Source organism: Ptiloglossa arizonensis, chromosome 5 (assembly GCF_051014685.1).
Source record: "Ptiloglossa arizonensis isolate GNS036 chromosome 5, iyPtiAriz1_principal, whole genome shotgun sequence".
Taxonomy (NCBI): domain Eukaryota; kingdom Metazoa; phylum Arthropoda; class Insecta; order Hymenoptera; family Colletidae; genus Ptiloglossa; species Ptiloglossa arizonensis.
Window position 1 is genome coordinate 22,271,355 of NC_135052.1, and position 16,802 is coordinate 22,288,156.

Below are 16,802 nucleotides of genomic sequence, written 5' to 3' on the forward strand. Positions count from 1 at the left end.
GTTTTACCTAACGAATTAATATTTGCGCGTAATAATTAATTATTGTAAATGATACTCTGAAATCACGGAGCGCGGAAACAAAATTTAAATTGGTTCGATTATTTTTAACGCGTTTTTTGGCAAAAATGCCGTATTACATCATCATTCAACATTCTTTTATCGTGTCTGTGCTCTTATTCACCATAAACATGATATACATACATCGATATTTAAAAAAAAAAACTATTATTTACAAATACTACAAATTCGCCTTTTCGTCGCGACTTGGTCAATGTTTATTCGGTCATTATTTGGCCCATCGTAGCAACTTATATATTATACGTTTCATCCCAACGATCTAAAATATTTTTCGACAAGCTTGACGTCCAAGCGCAAGAAGAACGTAATTAACGAATTTGACGCGAGAGAATTTACAGGAATGGTTCGATACATACAGATCCGTAACTCGTGGAATCGTTTCATCGACCTACACGCAACGAGAACGAACGATTAAAAACATCGAGAGATCGCGGTTAGGATTTTTCCCGCACGAGCGATCGAAAGCCAGCGATAATGGCGCCACGGAGGTTTTGGAATTCTTTAACGATCGTCGGTCGACAAAGCCGCAAGAACACACGGACCGTTTTCGCGTGACACGGATCGATTGAGAACGCATGCGGAACGAACACACATTTAGCCTTGACAAGCATGGTAAAGTAGACAAAACCCCATTGTAAACACCTTCCGTAGTCGTAGAGAACTGTTTCTCTCTTCGTGCACGTGCCCGCATCTCTGGCTCCACGCTTCTCCCAGTCTTGGGGTCTCTTCTTTTTTTTTTCTTCGATTCTTCGACTGCTCATCGCTTCCGCGCAGCCGCGCGAAGGCGGGCGCGTATATATACATGTATATATATATACGTGCATACGTGTGTGTTCGGGGTGGGGGAGCTTCCTCCAGTCGTACGTATCGTTCGAACCGTAGAGCGTTGAAACAAAAAAAAAAATAATAAAGGATGATGGAAAAACACAAGGAACAGAATGTAAAGGGAACGAAGGAAGACTCTTTCGGTAGTCGCGATCGCGGCGGTCAGTACGGAGGAACGATTAATGCGAGCTGTTTCTTTTCGGAACGGATTTTTAGGCCGGTCTGAACGGGGTGAAACCTGCCATCCCCCCGAGAGACCAAAAGAGGGCACCTGCCAGACCGCCGAAAGATAATCTACGTCTATCCACGCAGAACAATAATGTGGAGAGCACCGATAACGCCAACGCCGAGCCTACGCAGCAACAGCTGCATTCCATCAGAAAATACCAGGTACGCTTTTCTTTCGGGAAACCTCGTGCGATCCGAGACACTTGTGTCGGCTATGCAAATGTAACAATTGTCGACACAATTTTCAACGAGCGTCGCTCTCGACGGTGATAGAAAATTGTGGGTACGGTTGTCAATAAATGAAGCACCGGTGGAGACATTTTTCTAGTGGATGGAACTCGTATTCGTATATACAGTAGTACTTCGTATAATGGGCGAGAATAGGGACGACTGATTATCAATAAGCGAAGCACAGGTAGAGAAGTTTTCGTTAGAGCTTGTGGAACTCAAATAGGCATATACTGTAATGTAGTTATATTATTCGCATAATGTGTGAAAATAGGGACGATATATTATCATTAAGCGAAGCACAGGTGGAGAAGTTTTTGTTAGAGTGAATGGAACTCAAATAGGCGTGTAGAGTAGGGCCTCGTATAATGTGTGAACATAGGGACGACTAATTATTATCAATTAGCAAAACACGGATAACGAATTATTTTTAACAATGAATGGGATACTACTAGGGGATAAATTTCGGTCAGTTGGAGTAGCTTAACCACCCTGGTTGAGGATTCGATAAAGTAAATAACAAAATAAATTTCAGAGGAATAAATGAATACACGTGCACATTGGGGAACGCAAGCACGAGTTTGCAAGGATTTTTAAACGGCTTGGGCAGACACACTGTCATCGCCAACTGTGTGTTACGAGAGGTCACGTGACCATGTTGGATTATCTAACGACCACCCGCGTTTCTCAATTTTCGTTAGACAGTAATGTCATACTATTTCAAATGACATATTATTTTGTTTAAAAATTATCTGTATTTTTTAATACAATTTCCGTATTTAATTTCAAAAACTTATATTTAGAGTAATAATTGTGTATTTGTATCATTTAATTTCCAAAGAGACAATTACAGAAAAGTAATAACACATGTATTATTTTTAAGAATGTTTCCTCATCGTATCGCCTTAAATACATAATGAAATAATAACAAAATTGCATAAAAAAAAAGAGAAACAATTATCATGAAATAAGACAATACCATATGAAATAGTATTTGGGACAACGTTATTTTATAAGTGCCAAGGTTTAGAATTCTAAAAGTCACGGGTTCTCAAATTGTAATCCAGGCTCAACTCAAATTTAAGTCGGGGAAAATTCGATTTAAAAATCGATGAAAAATAAACGCACAATGTACAGTGTGTATCCTAACTTTCGAGGATATATTTACATACTGTCATATTCATATTTTTTTTTTTTACTTATTTGTTTCTTATTTAACATAAATTAAATCACCACCGTGATTATATTCTACAATTTTTGATCACCACCGTGATTATATCTTGCAATTTTTGGTCGCGGTTATGTTTTGTAATTTTGGGTCCTTATCGTGACTATATTTTGTAATTTTGGGTTACCGCCGTAATTATATAATTTTAGGTCACTACCGTAATTATATTTCATAACTTTTGTCTCACCAATTTGTTTATATTTGGTAACTTTGGTCGATTACATTTTATAATTTTACATCACCTCATCACGATTATATTTTACAATCTTAAATCACCACTGCAATTATACTTAAAAATTGTTGCTTCACCAATTTGTTTATATTTGGTAACTTCGGTCAATTACATTTTATAATTTTACATCACCTCGTCACGATTATATTTTACAATTTTAAATCACCACTGCAATTATACTTAAAAATTTTTGGTTCACCAATTTCTTTATATTTGGCAACTTCGGTCAATTACATTTTATAATTTTACATTACCTCGTCACGATTATATTTAACAATTTCACAATTTTAGATCACCATCGCAATTATACCTAAAAATGTTTGGTTCACCAATTTGTTTATATTTGGCAACTTCGGTCGATTACATTTTATAATTTTACATCACGATTACACTTTACAATTTCACGATATTGGATCGCCACCTTAGTAACATTTCGTAATTTTCGGCCACGGTTGAAGAATCGGTTGAGAACCACTGCCACGAACGACTTCGCAAGTTTGTATGTTTCCCGCGTTCACGTGAGCCCACGTGCCGTGACGACAATGCGTTTCCGCCTTAATCGGACCAACGTTAGTCGCGAGGTATGCATTTAGGGTGGGAGCGACGGAAAGTATTCGACGCGGAAAACGCGCGTGGTATTCCGCGCGAATGATTTAGCGTTGCGTAACACAACGTAAAGGCCAGCAAACGACAGATTGTTGTTTAAAGGGACGTACGGGGTGATGCGGGGCGCCACTGTTCGTGTTTCAACAGGAAATTACGGATCCCAGGACGCGCAATGATTACCGCGGAGCCGATTCGATGGCCTGGCCGTTTCTATAGTTTTCGAATTTACCTATTTCAACTGGAAACGACGATTGGGATGTTCTCACCGTGGCAGGATGGAAATTAATCCATCGACGCTTGCAACCATTGCGGGCATCTGGCCGTTGTTGCACAAACCCGTCGAAGGTTTATGTAAATTTCCATAGGTATCGTTGAACAACCGTGGGACGTAACTCAATAGTATGCAAGCATTGAGAAATTTTCTTCTCGCTACGCGTCCCTGTGTTCCTGACGCGACTATTGTACAGGGTGTCCCGCTCGGAATGGACCATCCAACTGTGTATCCTAATTATCTTAATAATGGATAATTATCTTCTTTGAGTCGTGGCATTCTTCGACTTTGATGGGGGAATTGCAGGTCGTGTTTTTCCAATAACGTGTAATTTTTTATTTTCAAGGTCGTGGAGGATGTTTGTTACTTATCGTTTCGTTGCTACGTCTCCATGGTTTAGACGTGTTCATTCGATTTTCAGTTGAAAGTTTGATTTAAAGCTAAAAATTTTTAAAGTTAAAAATTTCATTTAAAAATTATTCTCTTGCTGGATTAGGTGGTTTAAATAGATCACCGGTATTCGAATTGTTCAAATGGTGTGAGTATATTCGCAATAATAATATTCGAATACTTAAATAGTTGAGTAATGGTACTTGGATACTTAAATGGTCAGACAAGGATGTTCGAATATTCAGATAGTCAAATAATGATATTCGAATACTCAAATTATCACATAAAGATGTTCGAATATCCAAATAGTTATGTAAAGACATCGAATACTTCTATGATTAAATAAAGATATTCGAACAGTGCGATTCGAAACTCGAATAGTCAAATAAGGATGTTCGAATACTCAGATAGTCGAGTAATGGTACTTGAATACTTGAATGGTCAGACAAGGATATTCGAATATTCAGATAGTCAAATAACGGTATTCAAATACTGAAGTTATCAAATAAAGATATTGGAATACTCAAATACTTCGTGACACAAGACATTCGTGTACTCAAATACTCCAATAATGAGATTCGAAATTCGAATAGTCAAATAAGTATGGTGGAATAAGGATATTCGTGTACTCAAATATTCCAATAACGAGATTCAAAAATCGAATGGTCGAATGTATTCGTAGCACTCGAATACCTCTTCGATATTCGAATATTATCCGATCAGTAGCATTCGAGTATTAAATTACTCGAGCAGTCCCAGTTTTATCGCAAGCGGAGTTCGAGCCGGATCGAACCTGGAAACATGCTCCGTCTGGCGAACATCCAATGGAAACCTCGAAATCGACCAAATTCAAAAGTCAGGTCGACAGGTCGCACAGTAAAAGGCAACCGGCTTGAGAAATACCAGAAACCCTTGCTGGCGTCGCGTCTCGATGCCAGTGTGTGCACGCTCGTCTTATAAAACTCCTCGCGCCGGGGCCCGACCACCTTAAGTCAAGTGTGGTCTGGAATGTAAAGAACCCCAGCACAATAGTCTAAGATTACAAGGCTCGAGTGTAACGTTACGAAGTGTTTCGATAGGTGCAGACGTAGGCTGACTCAGGACCGCTGCATACCTCTCTCTTCCTCTCTCTCTCTCTCTAACTCTCTCTATCTGTGTCTCTCTAGCTCTCTGTAGCTGTCCCTAACTCTCTGTATCTCCCAAGCTCTTTGTAGCTATCTCTAATTCTCTGTATCTCTCTAGTTCTCTCTGGCGCTCACTCTCTCTCTCTCTAGCGCTCTGTGAAGCTCTCTCTAGTTCTCTATAAAGCTCTCTAATTCTCTGTATCTCTCTAGGTCTCTGTAGAGCACTCTCTAGTTCTCTGTAGAGCTCTCTCTAGTGCTCTGTACAGCTTTTTCTAGTGCTCTGTACAGCTCCCACTAACGCTCTTTCTAGTGCTCTGTAGAGCTCTCTCTAGTGCTCTATAAAGCTCTCTAATTCTCTGTATCTCTCTAGGTCTCTGTAGAGCACCCTCTAGTTCTCTGTAGAGCTCCCTCTAACGCTCTTTCTAGTGCTCTGTAGAGCTTTTTCTAGCGCTCCTTCTAATGTTCTGTAGAGCTCTCTCTAGTGCTCTTTCTAGTGCTCGGTAGAGCCCTCTCTAGCGCTCTGTGAAGCTCTCTCTAGTTCTCTATAAAGCTCTCTAATTCTCTGTATCTCTCTAGGTCTCTGTAGAGCACCCTCTAGTTCTCTGTAGAGCTCCCTCTAACGCTCTTTCTAGTGCTCTGTAGAGCTTTTTCTAGCGCTCCTTCTAATGTTCTGTAGAGCTCTCTCTAGTGCTCTTTCTAGTGCTCGGTAGAGCCCTCTCTAGCGCTCTGTGAAGCTCTCCCTAGTTCTCTATAAAGCTCTCTAATTTTCTGTATCTCTCTAGGTCTCTGTAGAGCACTCTCTAGTTCTCTGTAGAGCTCTCTCTAGTGCTCTGTAAGCTCTCTTTAGTGCTCTGTAGAGCTTTTTCTAGTGCTCTGTAGAGCTCTCTCTAGTGCTCTGTAGAGCTCTCTTTAGTGCTCTGTAGAGCTTTTTCTAGTGTTCTGTAGAGCTCTCTCTAGCGCTCTTTCTAGTGCTCCGTAGAGCTCTCTCTAGCGCTTTTTCTAGCATTCTGTAGAGCTCTCTCTAGCGCTCTCTTTATCTCTATGTAGAGCTCTTTTTAGCGCTCTTCCTAGCGTTCTGTAGAGCTCTCTCTAGCGCTCTCTTTATCTCTATATAAAGCTCTCTTTAGCTTTCTGTAGAGCTCTCTTTAGCGCTCTCTCTGTAGAGCTATTTATAACGCTCTCTCTCTCTCTCTCTCTCTCTCTCTTTCTCTTTCTCTTTCTCTACCCTGACCTCGCTCTCCGCTTTTCTCTGCCCCATTACGGGGAAGCCGCATTTTTTCCCCTCCCCGAGTCGCGTTCTCGCCGTTAAAAACCAGACTCGATACTCGAACGCGAGTTCCACGGAAGAGAATCCATTCCCGTGAACGATAACGAGCCCCGAGTCCCCCGTCGTTTCGACGCTACCTCGAAACGAAGAACTCCAGATCTCGTTGGAACGCAACCTCCTTCGATGTCCTCCGATCTTTTCGTCGCTGCCAGCAGGCCGTCACAAGGGTCGTGTACAGGGTCACGAACGCAACCATTTATCTCGCTACGATTAATCGGCACGTTACGTGATCGTACCGACCTGTTGTACGTAGATTTAACGCACAGATGCGACGACCCTGTCGTTCGACCGATCTTACCCAAACGCAGTGCACTCGCGGGGCTTCCGATCGGTGACGCACAGTCTACCACTTGGGTGTCGGAACATGCTTCGAGTATTAAGGCGTGTTTACACATAGGGTACGATAACCGTCCAACAGCTTCGAACGAATCGTGTTGGACGTTCGGTGAGCAGCATTCCATGTTTGTTTAGACCACTGGTCGCCAAGGTATCGTTTGCAGCAACGAGTTTGGACACTCGTTTCAATTTATGTGCATACATGTGTGTATTGTAAAAGTACAATTTTTTCGTTCAGAGAAATCACCACTTTGTGACAATTTGTTATAGTTTTGTATTTGTCGCTTCTGTATTTATGTGTATGTACGACGATTATTAGATTTCAAAGGAATAGCTCATCGGAAATTATCAGATTTAGTTTCTGTAACGTTTAAGGTTGACGATCACTGATCCAACCTTGGGTTCGGTCTATTCTAATAATTTAATATTTGAATATTTTATAGATTGTCGAAAGGTACGAATAAATTTTGAGTATTTGAATACTCGAGTGTCGTTATTCGAATATCGTTATTTATATACTTGGGTATTCGAGTATCGTTACTTATATATTTGAGTATTCGAATATTATTATTTGAATACTGTTACTTATATATTTGAGTATTCGAATGTCATTATTTGGATACTTAAACTATTGAGTATTCGAATATCGTTACTTATATATTTGAGTATTTAAATATCGTTACTTCTATATTTGAGTATTCGAGTATCGTTACTTATATATTTGAGTATTCGAATATTATTATTTGAATACTGTTACTTAAACTATTATTGAGTATTCGAATATTATTATTTGAATACTGTTACTTAAACTATTATTGAGTATTCGAATATTATTATTTGAATACTGTTACTTAAACTATTGAGTATTCGAATATTATTATTTGAAGACTGTTACTTAAACTATTGAGTATTCGAATATTATTATTTGAATACTGTTACTTAAACTATTGAGTATTCGAATATTATTATTTGAATACCGTTACTCAAATATTTGAATGTTCGAGTATCATTATTCGAATATCTCGATATCGAATAGAATTATTCAAATACGAAGTACTCCAACATATAACCAGAATAGGACCTATTTGTTTCATGATTTACAGCACACTACGCAAACAGTACGAATATTCAGACATCGAATCAGTGCACATGGTATTCCCACGCAGAAAACTTCGGCAGGTAGACCCAGCCCTGGAGTTTGAGAAGAAGGGGAAGAGAATGCGTTTGATTTGTCCCGTTCCCCTCAAATGGCCACACCATGACCATCTCTGTGTACAGACACTGCACACTGCACACTGCACACTTTACAATTATCTCTGAAACAGTCGTATCGACCATAGTTGTATAATTTATCGCACGATAAATCGTTATGTCTATAACAACATCCCTATTTAAAACCCCCATTAACATTGTGTCATATTTTTTCTCATTCTTCTGTACGATCCTCCTCACTGTGGAATTTTCGGAAATGCCATGTAAATGTGCAAGAGACAGAAATAAGCAAAATTTCTATCCAGATAAAAGTTTTGAATGACAAATAAAACGTGAATAATCCATTACTCGTTGAATAAAAATTTTAATTTTCCTAACAGAACGAAATGTACGAGAGACAGAAGTGAGGAAAATTTCTATCCAGATAAAAGTTTCGAATATCGAATAAAACGAATTATTATGTTTTGAATAAAAATTATACTCGTCGAATAAAAATTATAATTCTCCTAACACAACGAAATATACAAGAGACAGAAGTGAGGAAAATTTCTATCCAGATAAAAGTTTCAAATATCGAATAAAACGAATTATTATTTTTTTTTTAATAAAAATTATACTCGTCGAATAAAAATTATAATTCTCCTAACGTAACAAAATATATACGAGAGACAGAAATGAGGAAAATTTCTATCCAGATAAAAGTTTCGAATATCGAATAAAACGAATTATTATTTTTTTTTGAATAAAAATTATACTCGTCGAATAAAAATTATAATTCTCCTAACATAACGAAATATATACGAGAGGCAGAAATGAGGAAAATTTCTATCCAAATAAAAGTTTCGAATATCGAATAAAACGGATTATTAAGTTTTGAATAAAAATTATACTCGTCGAATAAAAATTATAATTCTCCTAACATAACGAAATATACACGAGAAATGAGGAAAATTTCTATCCAGATGAAAGTTTCGAATATCGAATAAAACGTAAAAAATTACAATTTCAATTACACGACAAAACACGTCGCAATGAACGAATGAGAAAATTTAATCGTCCAATTGAAAAAAAGAAAAAAGAAAAAAAAACAAACAAACGCGAATAAATCGCTCCACGTTGGTTTCATTTATCGTCTCTCGTTCGAATCGAATTTCGTCCGTCTACGAGGACAGCTGATAGCCCGGCGAATGTTCTCAATTCTGTATGTTTACACGATTCCCTGACGCGTTTCCAAGTACCTGGGTCAGAATCATTGGAAATCCATCGGATCCGCGAGAGCTGACCCTTGGGAAGCCTTACGCGCGCGTACGGCGAGAGTAAACGGGGCTTCGGCCGAGTATTTCTGTTCCGGCGATAATACGCGAGAGCCTCTGACGTTACATAAATCGAGCACTGCGTACATTTCGACGGGATTTTTCGCTTCGAGGGCAAGCTTTATCGAGCGGTGGGCGTTGATCGCGATTCGACAAACGGCACCACGACTCGCCGATATCGCTGTTGTTTTCTGTCGCCCATGGGAGTGATTTAATTGTCACGGACTACAACAATATAATCCGGTCCGGTGTAGAGTGATTTCAGAGTCGTGTATTCGACCACATTGGTCGAGTGATTCTCGAACGATTTGTTTCTTTTTTTTTTGGACAAACGAAAGAAAGGAAAAGCAACGTAATATAAAAAATGTATATTCTACAACTACAAAAATTAAATCTGATAGATGATTTTTAAAGTCGTGTGTTCGTCCATATTGGTCCGAGTGTTTTTCTACCGATTATTTATTTATGTAGGATAATTAGATGCTTTTATTTTGTAGAGAAAGGTGAAGAGAAAGAAAAGTAACACAATGTCAAAGTACAAAAAATAATATACATTCCACTATCTCTCGGAGGAAGTAGTTGGAATATTTACAAATACTTGAAGAAACATTAGTACCGTGAATATTTTGCAACGAGCTGCATTTCACTGTGGCTTATTACGTTGCATCACATTTGAATCTCGATCGAATTCCCCTGCGAATGCCTGCTTGATGTTAGATAGAATTTTTTCACGTTTCATAGATCGATGTTCTCTTTTCTGTTCGTTCATTGAGATGTTCGTTGTTGGTGTGTTACACGTTTTGTTTGTTTGTTTGTTGACCGTTCGCTCGACGAGAAGCGTGGGAAAACGTACTCGAGGTAGGTAACGGAAGGCCCAAGGACGTATCGTTTCTCATGGATCGTGGCTTCTGAAACGTTAAAAATGAACCCGCGAACGAGTATAAAGGGACCGTGGAATAATTAATAAATTCCGTGGAGGGATCACGGAGCCACGATTCCAATATCGTCTCGAAAAATCTGCCCGGAAATAGAACATGTTCGTCACGAGTGTCCACGTAAAAATCTCTTCCCTTTCCCTCGATGAACGCGACGCCATATTGAATTGAAATTTATTCGTAGATGCCTGCAACGAAAATAATCGACCAATTTTAACGATAACCCGGAAGGAAATACTCGATAAGCAATGTCTTTCTTATTTAAAACATCACCATTACAGATTAAAAAAAAAAAATAAATCGCAATTGTTTTTAAACGTAGAGACATTTTATCGATAAATTTGATTTGCATACTACTTTGTAAAATAACTACGAAACTTGCTCCGTTTAAGGTTAGACTTGTTGCTATCTGATCTCAATTTTTAAAAAAGACAAAAACGATAACCTTGAAAAAAAAATGGAAGGAGCTATTAAATATTTTTCCTGGGCGCGTTTAAATCGATCAATTACTTTTAGCCGGCTTCGAACGAATTCCAACCAGCCATGGCGACGCGACATCGAGTGACGCGCACGTTCATTATTCTGTTTATCCGCCATCGATTATCCCGTGAAATTACGTAAATCAGCGCCGTGTAACGAACAAGGTAAGGCAATTAAACGTACCGTGGCACGATTATAATCGAACTAAACGCCGCTGTGAAGATAACGCGCGAGGGATTCGGTTACATCACAGCCACAGGACACCGTCGGACTCGCAGACGTATATCGTGCGCGAAAATACGATCCACGACGTTACCCGATCGTGTTTGCCCCTTCGGTCCGCGACCGATAATCGAATCGAGAAGTCTGTATATTTCAGGGAATATCGGTGGATCTCGCTCGAGGTTTCTGCGGAGAAATAAATCGATTGTTTGATCGTAGGAGCAACTGCGGAAACGGAAGAATGAAGAGGAGAGACAGGAGATACTCAATCAATCGTTACGCGGATCCACGAAGCTTCAAGCGTTGGAAAGTCACGCGACGAGCCTCGCGGGCCAAGAAAATCCGGCTTACGCTCAGGACGAGGTGACCACCGTTGGTCGTTCGGCTCATGTCGCTGCGAACGCGGCGCAGGAAGTCGAGGAGCCTCCCAGGCCACTCAGTAAGTCTCGTTTTCCCTCGAGATACGCTTCTCGAAGGACCCCCACTTGACTCGATGGCACGCCAACGACACTCAACCGACTCTATTTATGTTTCGATAATTCGTTTGTCGGGCCACTTTTCGTTCTACGCTCTCGTGGGTCTTATTACGGGATCGGTAATTAACCGGAATTTGTTCAGCTGGAAGAAGGAACTGTAAATTCTTCGGTCTTAAGAGCAATTTACTCATTTATTCGTAATGAGAAGGCAACGACGATTTAGCCCCCATCAGGTGTACACTAGGCGCCACGAAACTTGTCACACTACCACAGACGCGCGAGAGCCGCCAACGGAGAAACGACACTCACTCGAGTGCCGCGTGGTGCGCAAGGTAGATGCGCAGAAGATTAGTCGACGCCGACCACCGCATGGTGTAGATCGCACGGACGGCGAGTGTTGTCAAATGGGTAATTGGTAACCGATACATCGGGTCTTCAACTTAATGCTGCGTCTAACATTTTTTAACAAGCGAAATACCCACCTTGGTATGCGACGTTGATTATCAGGATGCAGGAATCGTTGTACGCATGAAGAAATGTAATATAATAACTAAAGAGATTGAAACTTTTTCGAGAAGACAATAACTTGTCCTCGAGAAACCTTAACTCGGGAACTACAAGAATACTGTTTAATCTGTTTCTCGTTTGCAAAAACAACGAATGTAATTTAAATAAAATTCTTAGCGCATCGGTTACCGATCACTTAAATACTTGTCAACGCAGGCAACTGCACCGTGCAGGCAGTTGACACCGAATAATCCACTGCGCATCTACCTTGCGCACCACGCGGTACTCGTATAAGAGTCGCCTCCTCGCTGGTGACTTTCATGCGTCTGCACAGTATGGACAAGTTTCGCAGCTCTGAGGTATATAAATAAAACGTTCCGTTTATATTATTGCAGTTACAGAGTATAATCTACAATTAAAGTTCAAGTAATTGAATAATTCAAATAACGTACAATTGAGAAAAAATTGTGTTTGGATTCATTTTCGTAGGAAAATTCCATCAACTCGTAGAAATTTATTTATTTAAAATAAGCCTTTTTATTACTTAGTACAATGTAGGGAATTATTGTATATATATATATATATATACAAGAGAACTTCGCATGTAGTGACTGTCGTCTAAGGGTAAAATTGCGCGCTTTCCTTTTTTCCTTCTCCTTTCCACCAACCCGAGAAATCGATGTTGGATTGTGGGTCAAATGTCTTAAGAATCTCTCTGACCGAGCTTTGTTGCATATTTCAGCATATGGAGAGGTCGTTGCAACGTTGGAGAGGCTACAACTTCAGCTGCGCAATATTTCCGGTGCCCTGGGCATCTCGGGTCCTGGCGTGGAAGCCGAACTCGAGGCGGTACGGACACTTCTGGTGCAGAGCAGATTTGCGTCCGCCCTAGCCACGCATCATGCCTTGAAGAACAGATTGAGATCCAGCAAGGTTCTGAAACACCATGCAGAGGACGCCTCCGCTTTAGCCCGGGATGTACGTAACGAACGCAAGCACCAGAAACGTCGCTATCGAGAGCAAAACCGTTTTTGTCCCTCAGGTTGTCACAGATGGGATCGTAGCCCGTGATAGACTCAGTGAAATTCGACCATTGTTATCTCTCTGATTCGTACAGTTGTTTACGATAATAATATTAGGTTGTTTGGAAAGTCATTTCGGTTTTGTTTTTTTTTTTTTTTTTTGATGAAAATGAAATCCGATTTTTTTAGAGTGTATAAACATTTTATTAAATTGTATATTCTCCATTTTGGAAAACGAAATGACTTTCCGAATAACTCAATATCTCTCAGGTTGTCGTAGTACCAATGACCGAGCTGTGCCAATCTGAAAGACAAGTAGAGGAAAAGTAGTTACTGTTACGTATCTCTCTAACTCGTTCAATTTTGATTACGATAGTGCTTTTCGAGTTGTCACCGTATCGTAACTGAGTACAAGTTGAGAAGCAGGTAGGTTAAAAACAGTGGTGGGAATAAGTCTGTGATATCCTGAGGGACAGTACAGTAATGATAATCTATATTTTGGGAGTATGAAACTCTGATATTTTGTTTTATTCAAGTTAAACACAAAGCGGACGTAAACAACATATTGTCACGTGATCAGAATCACATTGTCTGCGTCGTTAAGAAGTGTTATAAAGAAGAAAGTCTAGGTAATGTTTCAGCAATGTATCAATGTTTCAGTGCGTGGAGATCCTGGAGAAATGGCAGTCCTCGTCGACGGCAACAGGTGTTGGGGGAGCGGAAACGATGGCCGCCGTGGAGGAGCTAACCGGGATTCTGACGGGCGATGGCATGGAGGCTCTCCTTCTCTCTCACGACTCGATCGTCTCGTACGTCGACGGATTGCAGAGAAAACAAAGCCCCTCGTCTTCGTCGCCGAGCGGACCCCCGAGTCCTACGTCCAGCTGGAGAGGCTCCCGGGCTGTGGATAATATCAAAATCATCCGAATCGAGAAGACGAACGAACCTTTAGGTGCTACCGTTAGAAACGAGGGTGACGCCGTCATCATAGGTACACCCTGGCCTGTTCAATCGCAACGTGACCGTATCACTCCAGCATAAAGGCGGTCGTACAAAAATGGCGGTCTTCTTGCATTTAATTAAGGAGATACGCTCTCTGGATCAGGCATGTCCATGGGCCATGTTTCTGGTAAAATTGCATCAAACTCCGGCAGATCTAAGGATTCCACAAAGAAAACATTTTCACAACCTTTGGAGACTGGTGCCTAATAAGTCTTCCGTACACTTTGTGACTTGTATAACTAATTGTGTAATATATAAATTAATAAGTAATTATTGTAACGCTAAATTATAACTAGTTATTCCGAGTCAAATACACTCTGCTGATGCTTTAAGAAGGAGATTTTATTGTACAGTTTGTGATAGGATCAGAAAGATTACAGGCTCAAGTCTCAATATTTTTTGCCACGGAACTTAACACTCAAAGCCCACGGGTAGGGTTAGGTCTGGGTTAGGTCGATAAAACCTTGTCACTTCTGTTTCTGTTGAACATCTAATTCGTAAAACAAAAAACGATAGACCACTGTTTACACGAAACATTTATTTGGTCGTTTATCCTATAGCGCAGCATCAACCGTTCTACAGTACCATGGTAACCGGATGAAGTGAGGGTAGATGCCTAAGCTCCGGAGCTTAGCTCGGACATGCCTGCTCTAGACGGTCATTTTCGGGATGATATTGAATTAACACGTTCTCTACCACTGATCGGTTAGACCATGATACATTTGTAACAATTTATTTAGCTCGGTGTACGTTCTTAACTGTGTACAAATAAAGAAGTCAAAGAGTATCGATTCTTTATATAACGTGTATTAAATAGGTCAACGGAATATTGTGTATTAAACGCGACACTGGCCTGTAGGTTTAATTTAATTTGTTTCCATGGGAACAAAATAGAAAATCATCTCGCTGTTATGGATACTTGTTATAGAATTAATGCGTGATAGCGAACGTGTTAAAGAGAAACCATTGAACAGAAACCATACAAATGAAATCAATCGAGACAGTTGGTGTTGAAAACACAGAACTGTGTTACGAAAATCGGGGCGTACGATCGCTTTATTCAATTGTGTAATTCGATTTCGTTCGCGTCTCTAATCGGTTATTCGATGATGCTTGTAGGTCGCGTGGTGCGCGGCGGTGCGGCGGACAAGTCCGGGCTGCTCCACGAAGGCGATGAAGTTCTCGAGGTGAACGGAGTGGAAATGCGCGGGAAAAGCGTGAACGAGGTCTGCGATATTCTGGCCGGCATGCAGGGTAGTTTAACCTTCCTTGTGCTTCCAGCTCCCACGAGTCATAGAAACAACTTGTCGAATAGAAGAGAAGATACCAACCAGGTACAGAATCATCGATCTTTACGCATTATAATTAACGGTAAAGAGAATAATAATTATATATTTTTTTCTTTTTTAGCTTCAATATCTATAGATGAATGTCAAGTGAAGTTTCTTCTTTTTTAATAAAAAGCCATTTCATGGCACTTTGAATAGCAATGTATATAATATTTTTTTATTTCTGTTCTGAATGTTTTTCCAACCAAAACTCAACGGTTGTTATTTAAAAACGCACACCTATGAAGTCTGTAAATCTGAAACTACACAGATAGCCTGATTTACTGTATTCCTAAAGAGGACTACGTCGATCAAAATGGTATTAAATATTCGTTGTTGTCTTGATTGACAAAAAGAAGGACATCACTTTGACATTAATGTATTGCACATTGGAAAATGATATTCAATTAAACGTCTTGTAAATCTTCTCACCAGATACAGCATATACGAGCGCATTTCGACTATGACCCTGAAGAAGATCCTTATATTCCTTGTCGAGAGTTGGGAGTCGGCTTTCAGAAAGGTGACGTCCTGCACGTTATCTCTCAGGAGGATCCGAATTGGTGGCAGGCATATCGAGAGGGCGAAGAAGATCAAACTCTGGCAGGCCTGATACCTAGTAAAGCCTTCCAGCACCAGTAAGTCGAATAATCGTTTATCCAAACATACGGATAATTTTTATTCATTCGAAATCGAATGTTTTTTAATTCGTGCTTGGCTCATTTTCACCAGAAAATCGTCAAAAATCCATTAGTAATACTTTTGTAAAGATATAATTGCAAACCTACAAATTTTAATTTTCATTGGAGAATAAAATTCAATTCTGTGTATCTCTTTGTTTCCACTTGGAACCGTTCAAAAGAAATCAATGGGACGTTTGTTGTGAATAAACATAAATAGTAGTGGAGACGGTTGTGCAAAATGTGCCACTCGACGTGGGAATTACTTGGGTGTATCTGACTTTTCACCAACACTGTCAACTTTTTCCCTAGACGCGAGTCGATGAAGCAGACCATTGCTGGCGACAAGTCGACGACGGTGCGCGGTTCGAAAAAGTCCAGCACGCTGCTATGCGCCAAAAAGAATACAAAAAAGAAGAAACGGAACAAATTCGGAGCCAACTACAACGACGACGGTTATCCACATTACGCGACGACCGCCATCGATGGTAAATATCATTCGTTTAGGTGCATATGGTAAATGCATTCCATCTCTGTTCGTTGATTAAACGTTTCTGTTCTATTCGTAGATTACGATAGCGAGGAGGTGCTAACGTACGAGGAAGTCGCTTTGTTTTATCCAAGGGCGAATCACAAGAGACCGATAGTTCTCATTGGACCGCCAAACATCGGACGACACGAACTGAGACAGAGACTGATGCAAGACAGCGAGCGTTTTGCGGCGGCCATTCCTCGTAAGGGTTCACCGTTAA

The 16,802-nt window shown here is 40.2% G+C and overlaps 2 protein-coding genes across 5 annotated transcripts in view; one reads left to right on the forward strand and one right to left on the reverse strand.

The window, feature by feature from the left end:
• LOC143146776 (uncharacterized) overlaps positions 1-16,802 on the forward strand; it is a 138,268-nt gene that overhangs the window by 114,262 nt on the left and 7,204 nt on the right. For all 4 annotated transcript variants that reach the window (XM_076311388.1, XM_076311389.1, XM_076311390.1 and 1 more), the window contains 8 exons: positions 1,120-1,293; positions 11,255-11,474; positions 12,761-12,996; positions 13,701-14,031; positions 15,162-15,376; positions 15,806-16,008; positions 16,363-16,538; positions 16,620-16,784. In XM_076311388.1, the coding sequence (XP_076167503.1) occupies positions 1,120-1,293; positions 11,255-11,474; positions 12,761-12,996; positions 13,701-14,031; positions 15,162-15,376; positions 15,806-16,008; positions 16,363-16,538; positions 16,620-16,784 (1,720 nt within the window). The remainder of the gene's footprint in view (positions 1-1,119; positions 1,294-11,254; positions 11,475-12,760; positions 12,997-13,700; positions 14,032-15,161; positions 15,377-15,805; positions 16,009-16,362; positions 16,539-16,619; positions 16,785-16,802) is intronic.
• The window catches only part of LOC143146777 (uncharacterized), a 41,651-nt gene continuing 37,452 nt past the window's right edge, over positions 12,604-16,802 (reverse strand). Inside the window, exons 2-3 of the transcript XR_012992077.1 lie at positions 14,000-14,196; positions 12,604-13,941 (exon numbers count right to left, since the gene is read on the reverse strand). The gene's annotated coding sequence lies outside the window, so the exon portion shown is untranslated. The remainder of the gene's footprint in view (positions 13,942-13,999; positions 14,197-16,802) is intronic.